Source organism: Gossypium arboreum, chromosome 10, assembly GCF_025698485.1.
Source record: "Gossypium arboreum isolate Shixiya-1 chromosome 10, ASM2569848v2, whole genome shotgun sequence".
Taxonomy (NCBI): domain Eukaryota; kingdom Viridiplantae; phylum Streptophyta; class Magnoliopsida; order Malvales; family Malvaceae; genus Gossypium; species Gossypium arboreum.
Window position 1 is genome coordinate 18,500,298 of NC_069079.1, and position 18,189 is coordinate 18,518,486.

An 18,189-nucleotide genomic window follows, 5' to 3' on the forward strand; every position below is an offset into this window, starting at 1 on the left:
AACTATGACACAGATGGACAGCTTGAATATTCATATAAGTAAATAGTAAAAATTATAGATAATGTTACTTACAAGTGTGTTATATACATTAAGGATGTGGAATGGAGAGGAGGAGGAGGAAAATATGTGAGTGACTTATGCATAAATTGATCACATGCTCGATTATATTTGGTAAATGTTAAACTTTGTTAAAATGAAAAATGTTATAAATTCATGTTTGAATTAAATGTTATATATGTTAAAGAATAATTTGAATATTTGATATTGCCTAATAAATGAATATCCGGTATTGTTTAGTAAATGTCAAGCCAAACATAAAAAAAAATGTTATAAGTGGAATATATGTGAAAGAATGTGGTAAGTATTTTCATGGTTATTTTTGAGCTCATTCACATGAATCTGTCATTTGAAAAAATGTTATATGTATTTATCTGAAACACAAGAAAATGATGGTTATATATTTAATATATGGAGACATGAGACTATGATATATGAACATGGAATATATTTTATAAATGTGTTCGCTCATAATTATAGAATTGTGCAACTCAAGTGTACTATTTGTATAAAGATAGTATTTCAAATGATTTGATGAATAAAGCTCCAATGTGAGATAGTCTGAAATCAAGACAAATTGTTATGAAAACGTATTTAAAATACATAGATATGATTGTTATAAGTTATGTGAATAAATGATGTGTAAAAGTATATGCATATGAGAAATTTAATGAAAGTTGAGCCCATACATGTTTCTTGATATTTATATGAATTATATGACTAACAATGTGATAAGAATAGGTATTACGGCTCATGATCAGTTCGAATAATTTTGTTTTGCATAATTATGTTGAATATAGAGAAGCGGTAAGTTAATTACCATGTTATACGAATTTATTAAATATTTCATGTTTACTTTGTTTTACTTTTTCCCTTAATTAATAATGATTCGGTAAGTTCCGATAATGCCTCGTACCCTGTTCTGATGACGGATACGAGTAGGGGGTGTTACAATTGGTCTCCTTTGCACCACCACCTGCTCCACCTTACCTCCTCCCATGTTGATACCTCTCATCAATAGTTACCATACGATCATCAATGTTATCAATTTGTTACGTTTTATATACTAAGTCATTAATTATCGGTAAAGATGTAAAAACAAGCTGATGTGCATAATAGTGTGAGGAATATAATAAACAAAACACTAAGCTAATGGTTTGATAAAGAAAAACATCTTTTATTTACTATTGCTTTTGGTAGGAACAACTTACAAGACAGGAATAAAGTTGTTTAAGATATATAATATGTAACTTGAAAAGATGATAGATTCCTTGCTTTAACTTTACAAATGAATTAACAACCCTATTCTTTTTTCTTTTTCTTTTTTTTTTTTCCATTCTCTCTGCATATAAATGTATCATTGTTGGATCTTCTTATATAGTCTCAAGTTTCTTTCTTTCTTCAAGGATCTGTTTAACATGGGCAATTCAATGGGTCATTTCATGGGAAAAGGTATGCTTTTTTTCTTTTTAAAAATACTTATTTTCTTAATTCAATCTCAAATAATATCTGGGGCCCTAAGATTGAGTTTTGAATTCATGACAGGGCTGCCATCTACACAAGTGTTAAGCTATGTGTTTAAATCTCTTCATGAACAGTTCACCGAATCAGAAATCAACAACTTCGATGATTTCCATGCCGCCATTCTTGATATCTTGAAGTAAGTAATGTATATATGGCAATTATGGTTTGACAATTTATAGTAATGATTTTTATATTGTAGCGTTGATTGTACAGTGTTATTAGCGCAGCATTACCTGGTAAACATTATGATGCCCCATCTCGCCGTGAAGTCGAGGTCAGTCTATTCCATATATATTAATTTTGAAACATTACATAGAACTTCCCTCTCATCAAAATCAAATCAACAATTTCAGAAATGTTTTAAAGAATGGGAAAACGAAAAAAACCCTGAGAAAAAGAAGAAGATATTTATGAAATTTATCAAGGAAATAAAGCTTAGCCAGCTCGATAACACAACCATAATAACGGGAATAGTAACGCCGCCGGCAGCCATGGCGGCAAAGAAAGCGGGAGAATTTTTGCCGCATTTGAGCATGATAAAGTCGATTCCGGATGTAGTTTTCGTACCGTCGGTGACAATGGCAACCTTAGTCATTTCCAAGCTTTCTAGAAGGCTTTACGGGCGAAGCGCCACCCCTGTGCCAACAAAATCCGCGTCCTTTAATGTGGATAAGCCTGAAGTACTTGAGCCTGCCGCCGCCAAGGAAATCCCACCATCACCTGCCGCCGTCAACTCGGCAATCACACCATCACCTACTGACCCAATACCTGCCGCCCTCCCACCACAACCCCCATCTCCAAAATAGAAAGCATTCAACAAAAACAACATTATATATATATAGTGCCTTTTTATGTTTTCTACAAAATTGTAATTGCAATATCAGTTGCCACAACTAATGAGAATATTCAAGACACATCTGGGTAAAAAAAAATTATATTTATGCTTGATATATTGAAAATGTATTTTATTTTTACTTTAAAGTAGTTTTAAAAATTGATATGTATTATTTATAGTATATATTTTAATATTTTATTATACTTTTTCAGGATACTTGTCAACTTCGATATTACTTGTGGAATTTAAAAACTTCAAGGCGAGATATCAAATAATTTTTCTAATATTTATTAAAATTTCAATTTAATGTTTGGGAAATTATTTGGTGCAATGTCATGAGTTTTTAGACTCCACAAGTAAGGTTAAAAGGTTGACAAGTTCATGAACGTCAAAACCACCAAATATAAATTCATACGACAAAATAATACTAAATAGCAGTATAGAGTAGGAGGATCAAATCCACAGTATAGAGTTTCTTAAACAAGGTTTACTCCTCCTCTAAATTAAGCACATCAAATATGAATTAATAATCCGAAAATATTAAATTAAGAATTAAGTACACATAATTGAGAATAAGATTCAAGTATTTATTGCGTAAAATAAAAACAAAAATACAGAGTTCATCATAGGGTTCATCTACCCTAGGTATTTAAAAAATTAGTTCATAACCGCAAATAAAATCATCTCAAAGTTAGTATAACCACAAAAATAAAGAAACTCAAAAAACTTCAAAGAAATTAAAAGGAGATATTCAATCTTCATAGAAATCTGCTTCAGAGTCGACTTCAATGGCGTTTTCCAAGTTGTTTTCTTCAATATTCTCTAACGGCTCCATTTCCTCTTCTTATAATTGGTACTTATAGGTCTTAAAATGCCCGAAAAACCTAAAAAATTGCATTTTTCCGCATGTCCAGTGTACGAATCGTGAAATCCACACGGTCTAGCACATGACCATGTGGCAACCCGTGTGGCTCATATAGTCGTGTGTCCAGCCCGTGTAGCTCCTGAAATCTGCACCAATTCTCTAATTTTCACTCCATTTTCGCTCATTTTGTTCCTAAATGCTCTCCTAAGTATAGAAACATGAAATTAAAATATTAGGAGTATAAAATTCACCATTTGCATTGATTAATCACCCAAAAACGTATTAAGAATGGGATTAAAATATATTACTTTTGACACTTATCATTGGTTATCTAATTTTGCCTTTTCTTGTGACCATAATTATTGTCGCCGCAATAGTCGTGCCCACAACTCGTGACAAACTTACTGGAAAATAAATAAATAAGGGGAGTTAAAAATGTTTGGAAAGTAAATAAAGTGAAATTGAAACAATAAACAATTATATAAATAAAGAATAAAATAAAATAAGAAAATGAAATTGAATTAGTAAGCAGTAATATAAAGTTTTTGCCTTAGACTCGGTGAATTCCAGCTCCGAATCGATTCTTGAAAATGGGTTTTCTCTTCCAAACCATAAATTGGTTATAACGACTAAGAATGTCCCAAACGCCAATTCTTTCTCTCCTATTTGATTTCGGTACGACTTGCAAAGCAACCCTTACCGATTGTCTAACCGCGATACACATGTCCACAATTCAAGACCCTAGCAGCCTTACATTCTGAAGAACCTAACTTGGATCAATGGCCTCAACCACGTGGGTCGTTTAAATCTGATCACTATCTCCCTTAACAAAAATCCTCCTAGTATGACCCCGCTAGGATACGCCAATTTGTTCACAGAAATCCAAATACAACACGGCTGACTCGACTTCCCAACTATATGCCAAAACGACTCCTATCCAACATGAACTTTGTGTTGAAATTAAATTAACTTTAAGGGACAAATTTGTACTATCCCATATTCTAGAGAGATGGTGAATATCGTTATAAAATATTTTTAAGGCGGATTCATTTTCTCAAAATTCTTAACCGGAAAGATTATTAGCCTAAAGATAAGTAGGAGTTTAGCTAAGCATGAAATTGGTCATGCTTAGTTGGTTTTTGGAAGGAATTGAATGGTAAGGTTGAATGGTGGAAAGGATAAAGGACTTAAGAAGCAATTAAACCAAAGTAAAAAAATGAAAGAAAAAATGGCAAAATGCTTGCACTAGCGTTTGACATGAGAAAGAAGAAAGAAATTGCATTCAATTTCCACTGTATCCTAATACGCTTTTCAAATGCCACCACTCATCCTATTTATATACATACATATACTAAAATTAGCCTAACTCACCTAGCAACCAATTACATGAAATCAAATTCATATCAGATTTTTTTCTAAATATGGCTTTTACAAAGTCAAATAAAATCTAATCAGCCCTAAATGTTTCAAAAGTTTTGACTCGACCCCATTTTATTTCTTGTGCTCCAATTTAGTCTTTTTTTGCTTGTTTTTTACTTAAAGCATCCTAATTGTGTTCCTAAAAGAATTTAAACATAAATTCACCAATTTAGTAGGAATTGATTCAAGAATTAATTGATTTAAACACGTAAAATATGCAAAATAAACAAGCTATTAAATCTCCCTACTCAGTCTATGCTTGTCCTCAAGCATATTGTATGTTCCTACATTAGAAACTATCCAATAATTTATCAAAAATCAAGTCTCTCTTCCGCAACCATGATCAACGCAAACAATTTAGGCAAAAAATGAATAAGTATTCAAATACTCAGTTTAATCAACCAGTGTCCATAAAATTTAAACATGTAAATTCAATCATTTTACTAGATTGAAATTGAACCAAAATTTACAAGGTATTTCTCAATTAATTATAGAGTAAATTTGGAACATAATCAAATTTTTTTATGCGAAATGAGATGACAACCCAAGCACCTTACCCCGGTTACTCAATTTGACACATCTCCAAACGGACTATTTTTCCCTACTCATGGTAGCTCAGTTAGTGGAGTGTTTGCAAGTTTTCGGTTCGTCACTCAAACCTTTTTACGTAAAATGAGGTGATAACCCAAGCACCTCATCTCAGTTACTAAAGTCAATCACATTCCTGAAATCTTCACTTATAACTTAAGCCATCAGCGGTGTAGTGTTTTTTTATTATTTGCCATTAGCAAATACATTTAAAATCAAATAACTAAGAATTATATACTTACCAAACAAATTTATAAAGAGTTAATTTTCATGAAACAATCTAAATACAATATTTCAACTTTATAACACACTCCGATTAAATTAGATAATGAATACTTTAATTCAAGAACCACCCAACTATATAGATTGACTAAGCATTGGAATTAGAGGTTCAATGTCAAACAAATTAACGAATAATCCCAACATAAGAATTAACAGATGCGAAAGAGAAACAATGCATACTTACTAATCCAACACTTTCTTACTTAGCCCACATTGCCTTCAATGTGTAATAATAAAAGAATAAATATGAAAGTGAAGGGTCAAGTGTACTCCCCGTGTATGTTTAATTTGGCACTAGGTGGTTTGGGCAGTTTGAGCTAGTTTTGGCTGGTTCGGTCTTGGGTGTATGTTTCAACAAATGACGGCACTGAAATTTTACAAGGCGTGCCCATGCTACAAAAGAAATCTGATTCTGATTTATTTGTAGATGAAAAGGGATAACCTCTACCATCGTTCTTGGAAAACAACAAATTTAAATAGATTGAATAATAATCTTATTATTTTTATTTTCAACATAAATTAAACTTAATTCAAAATTAAATAAATTAAAATAAATAAATATGGGTTGCCTCCCAAAAAGCATTTTTGTTTAATGTCGTTAGCTCGACGACCCAAGTGTTATTCGTTTGGTTCCTTGATAAATAATTCTTCGACCATGTGCAATTGGAAGTTCTCGTAAAAAAGTTTCAACCTTTGCCCATTGACATTGAAATACTTCTTGGATTCCCCCATCATCGGTGGATTGGAACATTTTTGAGTTTCTCCGTTCGGGTTTGCCTTTTCCTCTATCAGAATCCTTAAATGTTCCTGTAACGATTTGAGTTCCAACCCCAATGCCTACATAATAGAAGACAAAACTTTAGTTTTAGAAGGAGATAATTCAAAGGTTTTACCTGGATTTCTCTAAAATTTCAGTGCCTCCATATGAGCTACCATTCCGAGCATTAACTCTTTGACTATCATCCATTCCTCTCGTTCTTTTCATAGTATCATAATCTAAACTTCTGCAAAGAACAGTTTGTAACTCATCTTCTTCATGATATTCAAAATGCAACTCAAAGGTTCAATTATATCAACATTAGAAACATTCATAATCGTGCTAGGACGACCCATGGCCTCATAAAGATGTCTTTATGACTAGAGTTATGCAAAGATCTGATAACCAATAACCATTTTGGAAAGAAAAGTTTTTTGCAGGATTTCCTACTTTATTAGGAAAAAAAGGTTAGAAATTAAGTTAGAGAAAATTATAGATGTATTATTCCATATGAAAAACTTGCATACGGTAAACTAATTAGTTTCACCCAAAAGAAAGAATTAAAAATTTTTCAAGATTTAAAATTAAAAAAATAACTTAAAAAAGAAAGATATCAATGTAAGAAGGAATTAGGCTTATTCTGTCACCAATTTGACATTAAAAATGGACCTTCTTCTTCAAAAACATGTTGCCTTGTAAAACCAAAGAATAAGAGAAAAAAATTTCAGAATATTACAAAAAGCCCAAGTATAGAAAATATAGAAAAGAAAAGAAACAATAAAAATCAAAAAATAAAATAGATAAAATAATAAAACATTACAATTTGTGGCAAACTAGGACAAACCTCAAAATATTTCAAGATTAAAAGAAAGATCAATAATTTAAATCTAGATGAAGAAATAGAATAAAAAGTTAATGAAATTCTTTTGGAAACAACTTCTTCGAAAATGATACATCTACTAAATCAATTAAATTAAAAATAGACGAATTACATAAACATTCTAATCCTCCGATGAAAATGAACATTCAATTAATATGTTAACCAAAGACCAAGAGTTCATGATTAAAGTTATTGATAAAATTTAAGACCTAGAACTTAAAAGAGAATATCTTTTGAAATTAAAATCCTCATTAAAAGATAAACTAAAAAAGAAAAAGAAATCATCTCCAATCAATCACAAATATACAATATACAAGATATAATATTTAATAAATATGAAAAACAAAACCCAAACAAATTACAAATTCTGAATTATAATTAGAAATAAAACAAATTAAACAAATGCAAACTTTAAACATGAAATCCCATAAAATAGTTCTTCAAAAACTGAACCCGAGCCTGAAGAAAATACACAGAAATATATGATGGTTCTCACTGAAGTATTTATCAAAAGATATTTAACAAAAATAAATATTATTATAAATAATGAATTTCAATTATAAACAATAACCCTTTTTGATACAGGAGAAAATCAAAATTGTATTAGAAAAGGGATAATTCCAACAAAATATTATGACAAAACATCAGAATTTCTTAAAACTGCAAACGGTAAAAAACTCAAAATTACTTACAAAATCCCTAATGCAGAAATCTGCAACAAAAATATAAAATATCAAGCATGATTTCTAATGGTAAAAGATATTACCCAAGATGTCATATTAGGAACCTTATTCTTATCCTTACTCAAGTCATATAAAGTAACAAATAATTCAATCTCTACCAAAATTTTGAAACTGTAGCACCCCAAACCCGGCCCAGACGTTTTGGCCGGATCCGACATGCCACATCGAAGCATTCAAAACATTTTCGATCCAGAAAGAAAACTTACGGAGTGTTTTAAAAGATAATTTCATTATAGGTTAAAGTGAATGGAAGCTGTGCACCAGGTAGGAAACCGGAAAAGAGGTGGTGAGTCCATCGGACTGCTTAAGTACCAAGCTCCCTTCGGATCCAATCCTAGACATGCATACCGCCATTGCCACACATTAACGTCATGGATATTTCTAGGAAACCGATTTGATTAAGTCATTTTTAAGCAAAGTGATTAATTTTGAAAAATACTTTCATTGCGGAAGCTTTATTTGTTGTCGTATTATTTTGAAATCAATTGTTATTTTTGAAAACGCGCCCTAAAGCTATCCAATTTCAACAGTTAAAATAAGTAATACCTATTTTAGTAATACATATTAAAACCATCAAAAATAATTAAGCAGCCTTATTACATTTAAAAACCCAAAACTTCAAACGTAAATAAAAGGATGTCCAGTTCACCAAAAGAAAATCAAACTTTCAGAACGGGTGGCCACTCCGAATTCCCTCACAACTCCAAGCCCACTATGGTTGGGGATTTCCTGCGTAGATGAAAATAAAAGGGGTGAGTTTGGAGAAACTCAGTGTATAAGGAAAACCCATTCAAAGCCCAAGTCAGCTCAAGCCTATTGGGCCTAAGCCCATTCAGGTAACAGTGGTACTGGGCCAGAACCCTTTTAGATTACAATAAACCGGGCCTTAGCCCTTATTCAGATAATGATATGGCCCATAGGCCCATTTCAAAATACATGCAACATCAAGAAACATATGCAAGCCCATTTGGGAGACTACTCAACCCACCAACCACTACACTCCACCAGATCGCCCATACACTCCATGTGGGAATAGCTCAACCCACCCAAATTTAACACTCACACGATTCTGTACCTTGCACTCGCTTATCAATAAAATTGAGGCAAAGCCTCCAAGACGTGGACAAGCCACTTTTAGTACTTCCTCCGTCAATATCCCAGTCCCATGCATCAGATAATAACAACATGGCATGCATTAAATAACAACAGTCAAACATGCATTTAGGTCAATTTAACCCTAGGGGTATTTCGGTAATTTATCTCTCAGGGGTAAAACTGTAAAATTTCCACTTTTAAAGGTATTTCAGTAATTTATCCATTTTAGGTTTTCATGCATATTCCTACCTTTCACGTACTAATAGAATCACTACCGAGGGTTCTTACCGAATTGGGCCCGTTGGCCCATCATTCCAATTTTGGCCCATTAAGCCCAAAAATATCGAGGGCACAGAAATCATGCACTTTGCAGTCCAAACATTGCAGCTTACCAAAAACATTAATCGATTTACCTCACGAGCATTCGCACACTCGCAAATCTACAAAATACCGGTTTTCGGCATTTCGGCTTTTCGACTTTTGCCGATCTAGACTAAGAAAGAGGGTGTTAGTTACACACCTGTTTGCGACGATATGCTGACGAGATCCACACACGAACCGCCTACAATTGGATTACTAACACGTTAATCTAACTATTCAAATACAAACTACGTATTAACCCCTTACAATATTCGGCCAACCACACCTACAGATCATAGTTTCACTGCAAGCTGTCTTCCTGAGCAACAGTCACTAAATTATTTATAACTGGAGCTACGAAACTCCAAATCAAGTGCCGTTAATTTTCCCTGAAAATAGACTCATATATCTTTTATCCATAAAATTTTAAGAATTTTTGGTATGGCCAATCAATACCAGATTTTTCTCAAAGTTTCCCATGTTTCACTGTTTGACTAATCTGACCACTCTTCATTACGAATCAAATTTATCATTGTACAGAATTCAAAATATGTTCTTGTTTATTTCATTAGAAACTAGACTCAATAAGATTTAATTACATAATTTATTCAGCTTCTAATTCATCTCCCACAATTTATGGTGATTTTCCAAAGTCACGTTACTGCTGCTGTCCCAAGCAGATTTATTACCAAATCACTCTTTCACACATACCTTGCATGCATGTTATTTAAACATGTATATCACCAATCAATCATCACATATCTATGATTTTACTTAAGTATAATCTCCATTTCATCATTTTAAAGCACAACATGTTAGCTGATTTTTCCTTTAACATCTAAGGCACATGCATGCTCATTTGTTTGGCTCAACTTCACCTATCTTCCATTTTTCATCAAAAGAACATGAAACAACAACCATTTCCTTCATTTTAATTCATGACTAAATGCTCACAACACAACTAAAAATCAAAATATACTTCAAGAGTTAAGGTAGAATCAAGAAGAACTCATGAACCTCAAAATAGAAGCAAGGTACCAAGAACTTACCTTCAATTTTCCTCCTCCAAATGACCAAATACTCAAGAGTTTTCTCCTCTCCTTTCTCTTCTCTAACTTTCAGCTATGATGAACAAAGATGGACAAAACTTTGTTCTTTTCACCCCTTTTTCTTTTAATAAAACTTCATATTTCATCCATTTAATTCTTTAATACAAAAGACATGTAATTCTTATCATGAAACATTTACCTAACCCATTATCATGAAACATTTACCTAACCCATTATCATGAAACATTTACCTAACCCATTATCATGGAATATTTACCTAATCCATTGTCATAGAACATTTACCTAACCCATTATCAATTTGTATCAATTTGTACCATAAATTATGGATATCAAGTGTACATTTTGTCTACAACAACATGATGGTTGGCCACTTCATGTAAAATGGGAGGTTTATCATGCAATTCCTCCTATTTTGCACTCCTATTTATTTGACCACTTCAATTTAGCCTATCGCATTTTCAAACATTTTCACATAGGTCTTATTTCATAATTTCACTCACAAATGACAAACTCAAAGCATGAAATTTTGTCAACATTCACAGAATTCCCGAAAATTAGGGCGTTACAGAAACACTAAAGTAGAATTTCCTTTTGTAGAAAAACCCAAAATAAGAAATCTCAACTTATTAAAATCTTTATTCATCCATAATGGGAAAATTAATAATTTAATTAATTATAGACAAAAACAAATCTCTTTTTTAAAAGAAGAAATATATTTTACAAATTGACTAAACAATTAGAAAAAGAGAAGTTAAAAAAGAAAAATCAAATCAAAGAAGAAATAGAACCAACAATTTCTTTTGACATTCCTAATTCTTTTTGGAATAAGAAAAACATGAACTAACATTATCATATGAAAATAATTTTGATGAAAGACAAATACCAACAAAAGTAAGGCCAATACAAATGAATAAAGAAATTGAAGAATTTGTAAAAAAAATACAAGATCTTCTTAATAAAAATTAATAAAAAATAGTTCTCCTTGGAGTTATTCAGTACTTTATGTAATGAAAATGTAGAACTCAAAAAGGAATATCACAATTAGTAATTAATTACAAACCTCTTAATCAAGCTTTAAAATGGATTATGTACCCAATCCCAAATAAAAAGATTTGTTGCAAAAACTTTGCAATGCAAATATTTTCTCAAAATTTAATATGAAATTAGGATTTTGGCAAATCCAAATAAAAGAAGAAGAAAAATACAAAACAGCATTTTCTATACAATTTGGACAATATAAATTGAATGTGATGCATTTTGGATTAAAAATGCTCTATCTGAATTTTAAAGAATAATGAATTGTATTTTTTTACCAATATTCCCAATTTACAATAGTATACATTGATGATGTATTAATGTTTTTGAAAATTTTAAAAACACTTCAAACATTTATCTATTTTAGTAAAAGTAATAAAAATAATGGTTTAGTAGCTTCTAAATCCAAGATAAGTTTATTCCAAACCAAAGTAAGGTTTCTAGGTCATTGCATTACCCAATGAACCATTATCTCAATAGAAAGGTCCATAGAATTTGCCAGCAAATTGCCAAACTAAATCCTTTATAAAGTCCAATTACAAAGATTTTTAGGAAACCTCAATTATGTCACAGACTTTTATCCTGGTCTTAGCAAATTATATAAGCCCTTATATGATAAGCTCAAAAAGAATCCACAACCTTAGACAAATGACCACACTAATATTATTACTCATATTTAAAAAAAAAAACAAATTACTAAGCTTTCTTTTTTACATTTAGCTAATCCAAATGCCCCGAAGATAGTAGAAACAAATGCTTCTGAAATAGGGTATGGTGGGATCCTAAAACAAGTTAAGAGAGGAAAATAGCAAATAGTCTAGTTTATCTCCAAACATTGGAATCCAACTCAGCAAAATTATAATACTATTAAAAAAGAAAATTTTATCAATTGTTTTATGCATTACAAAATTTCAAAGTGATTTATTAAATCAAAAATTTCTTTTACAAATTGATTGCAAATCAGTAAAAAGAAAGTTTACAAAAAGATGTTTGAAATATTACCTCAAAACAGATTTTTGCAAGATGACAGACAATTTTGAGCATATTTAATTTTGATATTTAATACATCAAAAGAGAAACTAATTCTTTGTCTGATTTCCTAACCAGAGAGTTTCTTCAAAAATGAAACCCAAACTCAAAGACAAAGGAAAAATAAAAATAGGGGAGCCATCCACAAAAACCAAAATTTCCTCAAAACCAATTAAGTCATTGTATGAAATTTGCCTTAAAGAAGAAAATGAGATATCGTCATCCTCGTCAAAATCTTCCAAAAATGCATCCCTTCAAGATGCATAGGATCCAAATGAAATTGGTTCACAAATCAAAAAATGGATTGAGTCCCTTTCTCAACCCTCAGAAGTGGCATTAGCCTTTTCTCAATTAAAAGAGGAAATTCCTCTCAAACAAATTGCTAGTGAAACAGCAAAGATTTTAAAAAAAAATAAAGAGATTGTTTTCCACAAACAAAAATCTCTCAAAAATATTTTAAAAGAAACTTCTCTCCAGGATGTCTTCACAAAAGAAGTAGAAGTGTTTCACAAAAGAAGTAGCAATGTTTTCATAGATTGCTACCTAGAAATCCTCGCAATATTTTCCAACCAAGTGTTTTGAAAATTTTCTTATTATGGTGAAAGAATTTTCAAAAAAACCTCCACATATACTTTTAAAAGAACTTTTTAATTGATGACATTTTAAGCTATCAGATTAAAACCTTAGTAGTGTTCAAACTGAATCAATATTGTTCAAACACTATACAGACCCCAAAGATCCAAATTTTATCACCCATTCAAGATTCCAAATAGTTAAAATTCTTCAACCAAGAGATTAGGGTGAAAACTCAAATTCTCCAAAAAAATTTCAAGCCCAATTCACCCCAAAATGAATCATCACCCATATTTCACATATTGGAATTATCAAATGGCCTGGTACAATGCCTTCCTAATAAACAAGTAACATATGAGACATTTCTGGCTCATATTTTTCAAATATGGTACCCAATTCAAATTCTCAAATTGGTTTCAAGAACGATGGAACTGGTATGGACCATCATCTTTCGAAATCCTATCAAAAAAAATTCAAAAGGCCCAAATTCTTTGACAAATTCCAACTTGAACCAAACTAAAAGTACATCTACCGAACAATTCATTTTTTCTCAAAATTGTGCATTTCCTGAATTATTTCCTGAATTTATTCTTATGAACATGATCCATGTGTCGAAATTTCACTATTAGTTCGAAATTTCAGAACAAAATAGTGGGATAAATTTAATGTTGAAAAATATGGTTCCAAGTATTTGGATAATTTCTTCAATAAAAATCCAAGATTATGTAAGTCCACGGTCCCAATCAAACTACAACAAAATTCCTAAAATTAATAATATAACAACTAATTTAATAAAATGGCTTCTCAATCAGATACATTCATCTATAAAAATATATTAGTTGCGTGACTTTAATGAAATATTTGTTTACTCGTTATTACTAGGTTTATCATAAATAAGATTGAGAAATAGTGACGAATGAAATTATTATTATTATTATTACACTCAATGTCATTATATTTTAATTATTTAACTTCAAAAGTTACAAAAGAATTATTAAATTATTCAAAATTTTTAATTTAAACCACTAAACTGTTCGAAAATTTTTATTTAAATTATTAAGTCATAAGTTTTTTAATAAAAAACTTGACTAGCTAATTCTAAACGACAATTTGATGACTGACGTAATGAATCAGTACCCATTGGCAAGTGAAATAACAAACCTTAAATCCGAGTTAATCTGACAATCAATATCGTAAATCGAATAAAAAAACTATTTAAATTTTAATTCATAAATTTATGATGTTTAAAGTAGTTTTATGAAAAAATAAAACTGCTTCAAAAAAAAAAGAATTACTTTCGATTGATGCATACGTCATACAACAACAATTTTAACAACCACGTGACTAAAATAAAAACATTAAAATAGTCATTATAATTAACTGAGAAGGGTTTGACCTAATCATAAAATTTGCCCTGTATTATTAGCCGAATAGATTAAGGTTTGAGAGCATATTAGGAACTAACAAAAGAAAGTAATAAAAAGAAGATTGAACATGGTTTTGAAGGCAAAGCCTCGAGAAAAATCTGTTAAATTATGGATTTAAAAAAAGGGGGTTGGGAGGCAATATTGGAAGTTAGCACCCCAGTGGGCAAAAAATCTAATGATAAACTGAACATGCATCTATGATAAACTTTTAAAATTAAAAAAAAAACCTACAGAAATGGCTGCTGTGAATGCGAAGGTTGCAATCCGCTGCCACTGTAGCTTCCATAGTTAGAAGTAGCTGCTGCATTATATGACGACGTTGCAACTTTGTCATCTTGAGAATAGTAGTATAATCTTTGATCATTCGCTTGAGGGACATATGCAGGTTGATTCGGTATTTGATAATTGTAGGGATTCGGACCCGCATGAGTATACCTTTCTGGCATTCCTGTAAACGCAGCCCTCTGGTTGTAAACTGGTGGAGCTTGCCTACCTGGAGGTCCCCGATATCCTCGAAATCCACCATTGGGCCTTGATTTCTTCCGCGGGTGATGTTTACCAGAATCCCCCCCTCTTTTCTTATTGTCTGCTTTTGCTTTTTCGAGTTGAGCCAACCTTTTCTGGAGTGGATCAAGGGAGTAGTCAGCTTCTAGGCCATAGTCTTGAACACATCTTATTACAGCTTTCAAGGCCGCGAGCTCTCGTGCATTTATGTCATCCTGTATACGAAGAGGAAACTGCCTCTTGGTATTTTTCTATAGAGAAAATTCGTAGAATCAGGTCTTCATTTGGTATAAGCATACGTTACCTGTGAACCAGCAGCACCACGAGAATTCCCACCCTTCCCTTGCGAGTTTCTCCGCAAATCTTTCAAGTACATCTTTAAAAGGGGCACAGGAGGAAACCTTTCAGTAAGCTGGAAGGTATGAATAAATCGTACCGCATCGACTTGTCTCCCGCTGTTAATCAATAACTCAACAAGGCCTGCCATAGTAAGACTCAGTTTAGCAAATGGATACCGAACAGTGGTATAGTCATAAGCAAGGCAGAGATACATTAGCATTATCAACTTGAGACACATCGTATGGAAACAATGGTCCTGCCTCCATACCGACCTGGCATTTTCGGTGTTAATCCAATGGAACGACAAAGCTCAGGTGCCTGCCGGCGGTGAGCAACTACAAAAACAAGCTTGCAGAGTTGTTCTTCGTCAAACTCCGAAGCAATCCTAAAAGTAGCAAGGAGCTGCAAAAATGCTTCAGCTTCCAATGAATTGTCAATGGCAGCACCACTGCTTGCATTAGACAACTTAGGTTTCCACTCATCAGCAATTGCCTTGGCTAGCTGCTTGATTTCAGGGTTCAGAAGGTGAGTATCACCAGGGTCGATTCTGGCCAAAAAACTAGCCATGGCTTCTAATAAGACGACACAGGATTTGCGCATGCCCTGCAGGGCAGCATCTGTCTTATCCACCATTTGGCTTGTTTCGTCCGGAGGGTAAAACCCCTCCAGTGAATTCAGTACCAAACGGGCTGGTTCGCTTGCACTTTCAAGTGCAAGGGGAAGTTCCCGACAAATGTCATTCAGAATTTTCTGATTCTCCATTAAAAAGTTCAGAAGTCCTTTTGCATCCATTTGCTCACAAAAGAGGGTAAGCTCTGGACGCGACTTGACATCAGCCGCCATGTTTTCAGTAATTTCACTTGTTTTACGAGGAAACTCCTCATCGGGAGAGTTTTTATCACCAACAGAACTGCTTACCTTGGTGTCTCCATTTTCTGCAGTATCAAGAGATTCTGCAGTTGTTGGTCGGAAATTTGCACGTGCCTCAGCAATTGCAGCAACAGCAGCATCTTTTAGCCCCTGCACTCGGTCTAAGTAATCTTGTTCCTTAGTAGCAACAACTGCCTCCTTCTCTAAAATCAACGCAAGGGTTTCAGCTTCTTTCACCTCATATTCCTTCTCCTTAGCTACTAGCTCTTCAGATTTCTTCTTTAACGTCACCTCAAGATTGCAGAAATATTGTTCAATTTCTGTCCAATGAACCTTGTTCTCAGAAGCATCCTTGAAAGCTTCCAGTTCATGAACCGCCTTATAAAGTTGCTCTATCAGAGAAGAAGCAGAATCATTTGCCTCACATTGCTCAATACCAGCCATAGTTGCACAAAGCCACCGCTACAAGAAACAATTGCAAATTCTTAAATAAATAAACAAACGAATTAGCAATATCAGCATAAAGAAAGTTTTCATCCAAGATCGCAGCCAACAAGGACGACAGTAGGCAGGAGTAAAAACACACTATATTGGTGAAAACTTTCAATGTAGAAGTGAAGTGAACAAAACACATTGGACCCAGGTTTCGAGATAAGCCTAGCAGTCCATACCGTACTTTATCAAGAAACCAGAATATCCATGAGCTTGACTGCCTAACAGCATCAAATGTCATATTTCTTTAGATGTTTTAAGCAATCAAATAGAAGATAATCCCCAAATTCATGTTCTTACTTCTTCGCAACAGGGCTAAATTTAACCATTCAAGTCTCTAAAGCACCCTAATGTCCTAAGAACTAATAAATAAATGTCGGATTATCACAAATCAAAACCATAAAAAAACCCATCAACATGTTCAAAGAAGATGAACAAATAACTCATGAAAATTAAGTTTTATTTATCAATTATTTAAAGCATAAAATTATCCTATCTTAATTTGCCTTGGATTTTTCATGAAATCGCAAACTGAATTCCTTGCTTTCTCGACACCTCTGAAAAAAAAAATTCCTGATTTTATCCTCTCTTTTTTTAACATTCCGTTCTACATTATGAAAGCAAAAACATCAAAAAGAAATTCAAGAAAAAAAAAGATAGTGAAATTCAAAACATCCAAAAATCCAACAAAATACATACATAATAAAAAAAAAGGGGGGGAGAAATATAACAGAAACTACCATGGATTAAAAACAATAATACCTCGGCTGCCTATAAGAAAAAATTGCACACAAAATCCACGAAGGTGAGGCTTTGGGTGCAGAGAAAAGGGAAATGAATAAAAACCCTTTGCTCGTTGCTTGTCATGCGAAGGCTCCTTTATTGGTGCTTTTTTTTTTCTTTTTAATTTTTCTTGTTTTTCTTCATTTCCTTTTTCCACCAGATATTGCAGAATATTAAAAAGAAAATTTTCAGGGTTTTGGTCCATTTGTTTCATAAATTGGGTTCAGTCTCAAAAATTCCCTGGCCTTGGGTTTCCATCATTTTCTAAATTTATGATGGAACCAACAGCAACAAGTTTTTGAATTTGGAGCAAAGCCCAAATCTAAAAGCTTGCTCAAAGTACAATGCCAGAATCTGTTCTCAAACTAACCATTGAGTTGGTCCTAAGCCCACACCAAAAAAGGAAAACCAATACTTTATACCACACAAAAATAATTCTTTGAATATCTCAAATTCTATATATAAAACTGAAGTTTGAATAATCTAGAGATTCCTATGATTCTTTTAATTTTAAATTTTAATTCTGCCACATTGAATATTTATACTTTTTTTATTTAAAATTTTCATCCATTCATCTAATTTTACCATTAAAGCTATTTATGTAATAATTAAAAAAAGGTAAAATAATTTTTTAGCCCTAAACATTTATAATTTTTATTAAT

The 18,189-nt window shown here is 32.4% G+C and overlaps 2 protein-coding genes and 1 long non-coding RNA gene across 3 annotated transcripts; 1 reads left to right on the forward strand and 2 right to left on the reverse strand.

Annotated features, from left to right (window-relative positions):
• The first annotated feature begins 1,413 nt into the window (after positions 1-1,413).
• Positions 1,414-2,565, forward strand: LOC108488823 (uncharacterized). Its single transcript, XM_017793109.2, has 4 exons — positions 1,414-1,509; positions 1,603-1,717; positions 1,795-1,855; positions 1,935-2,565. Exons 1-4 carry the CDS (start codon positions 1,476-1,478, stop codon positions 2,385-2,387), a joined length of 663 nt encoding a protein of 220 aa, XP_017648598.1. The 5' UTR covers positions 1,414-1,475; the 3' UTR covers positions 2,388-2,565.
• A 5,934-nt stretch (positions 2,566-8,499) lies between these two features.
• On the reverse strand, positions 8,500-10,704 carry LOC128282628 (uncharacterized). Its single transcript, XR_008272968.1, has 3 exons — positions 10,455-10,704; positions 9,566-9,607; positions 8,500-8,679 (listed from the first exon to the last, which is right to left on the reverse strand). It is a non-coding gene; the product is annotated as an uncharacterized LOC128282628 (long non-coding RNA).
• Positions 10,705-14,610: 3,906 nt separating this feature from the next.
• On the reverse strand, positions 14,611-17,923 carry LOC108487006 (FRIGIDA-like protein 3). Its single transcript, XM_017791200.2, has 4 exons — positions 17,507-17,923; positions 15,655-16,714; positions 15,348-15,523; positions 14,611-15,258 (listed from the first exon to the last, which is right to left on the reverse strand). Exons 2-4 carry the CDS (start codon positions 16,694-16,696, stop codon positions 14,767-14,769), a joined length of 1,710 nt encoding a protein of 569 aa, XP_017646689.1. The 5' UTR covers positions 16,697-16,714; positions 17,507-17,923; the 3' UTR covers positions 14,611-14,766.
• Positions 17,924-18,189: the final 266 nt, after the last annotated feature.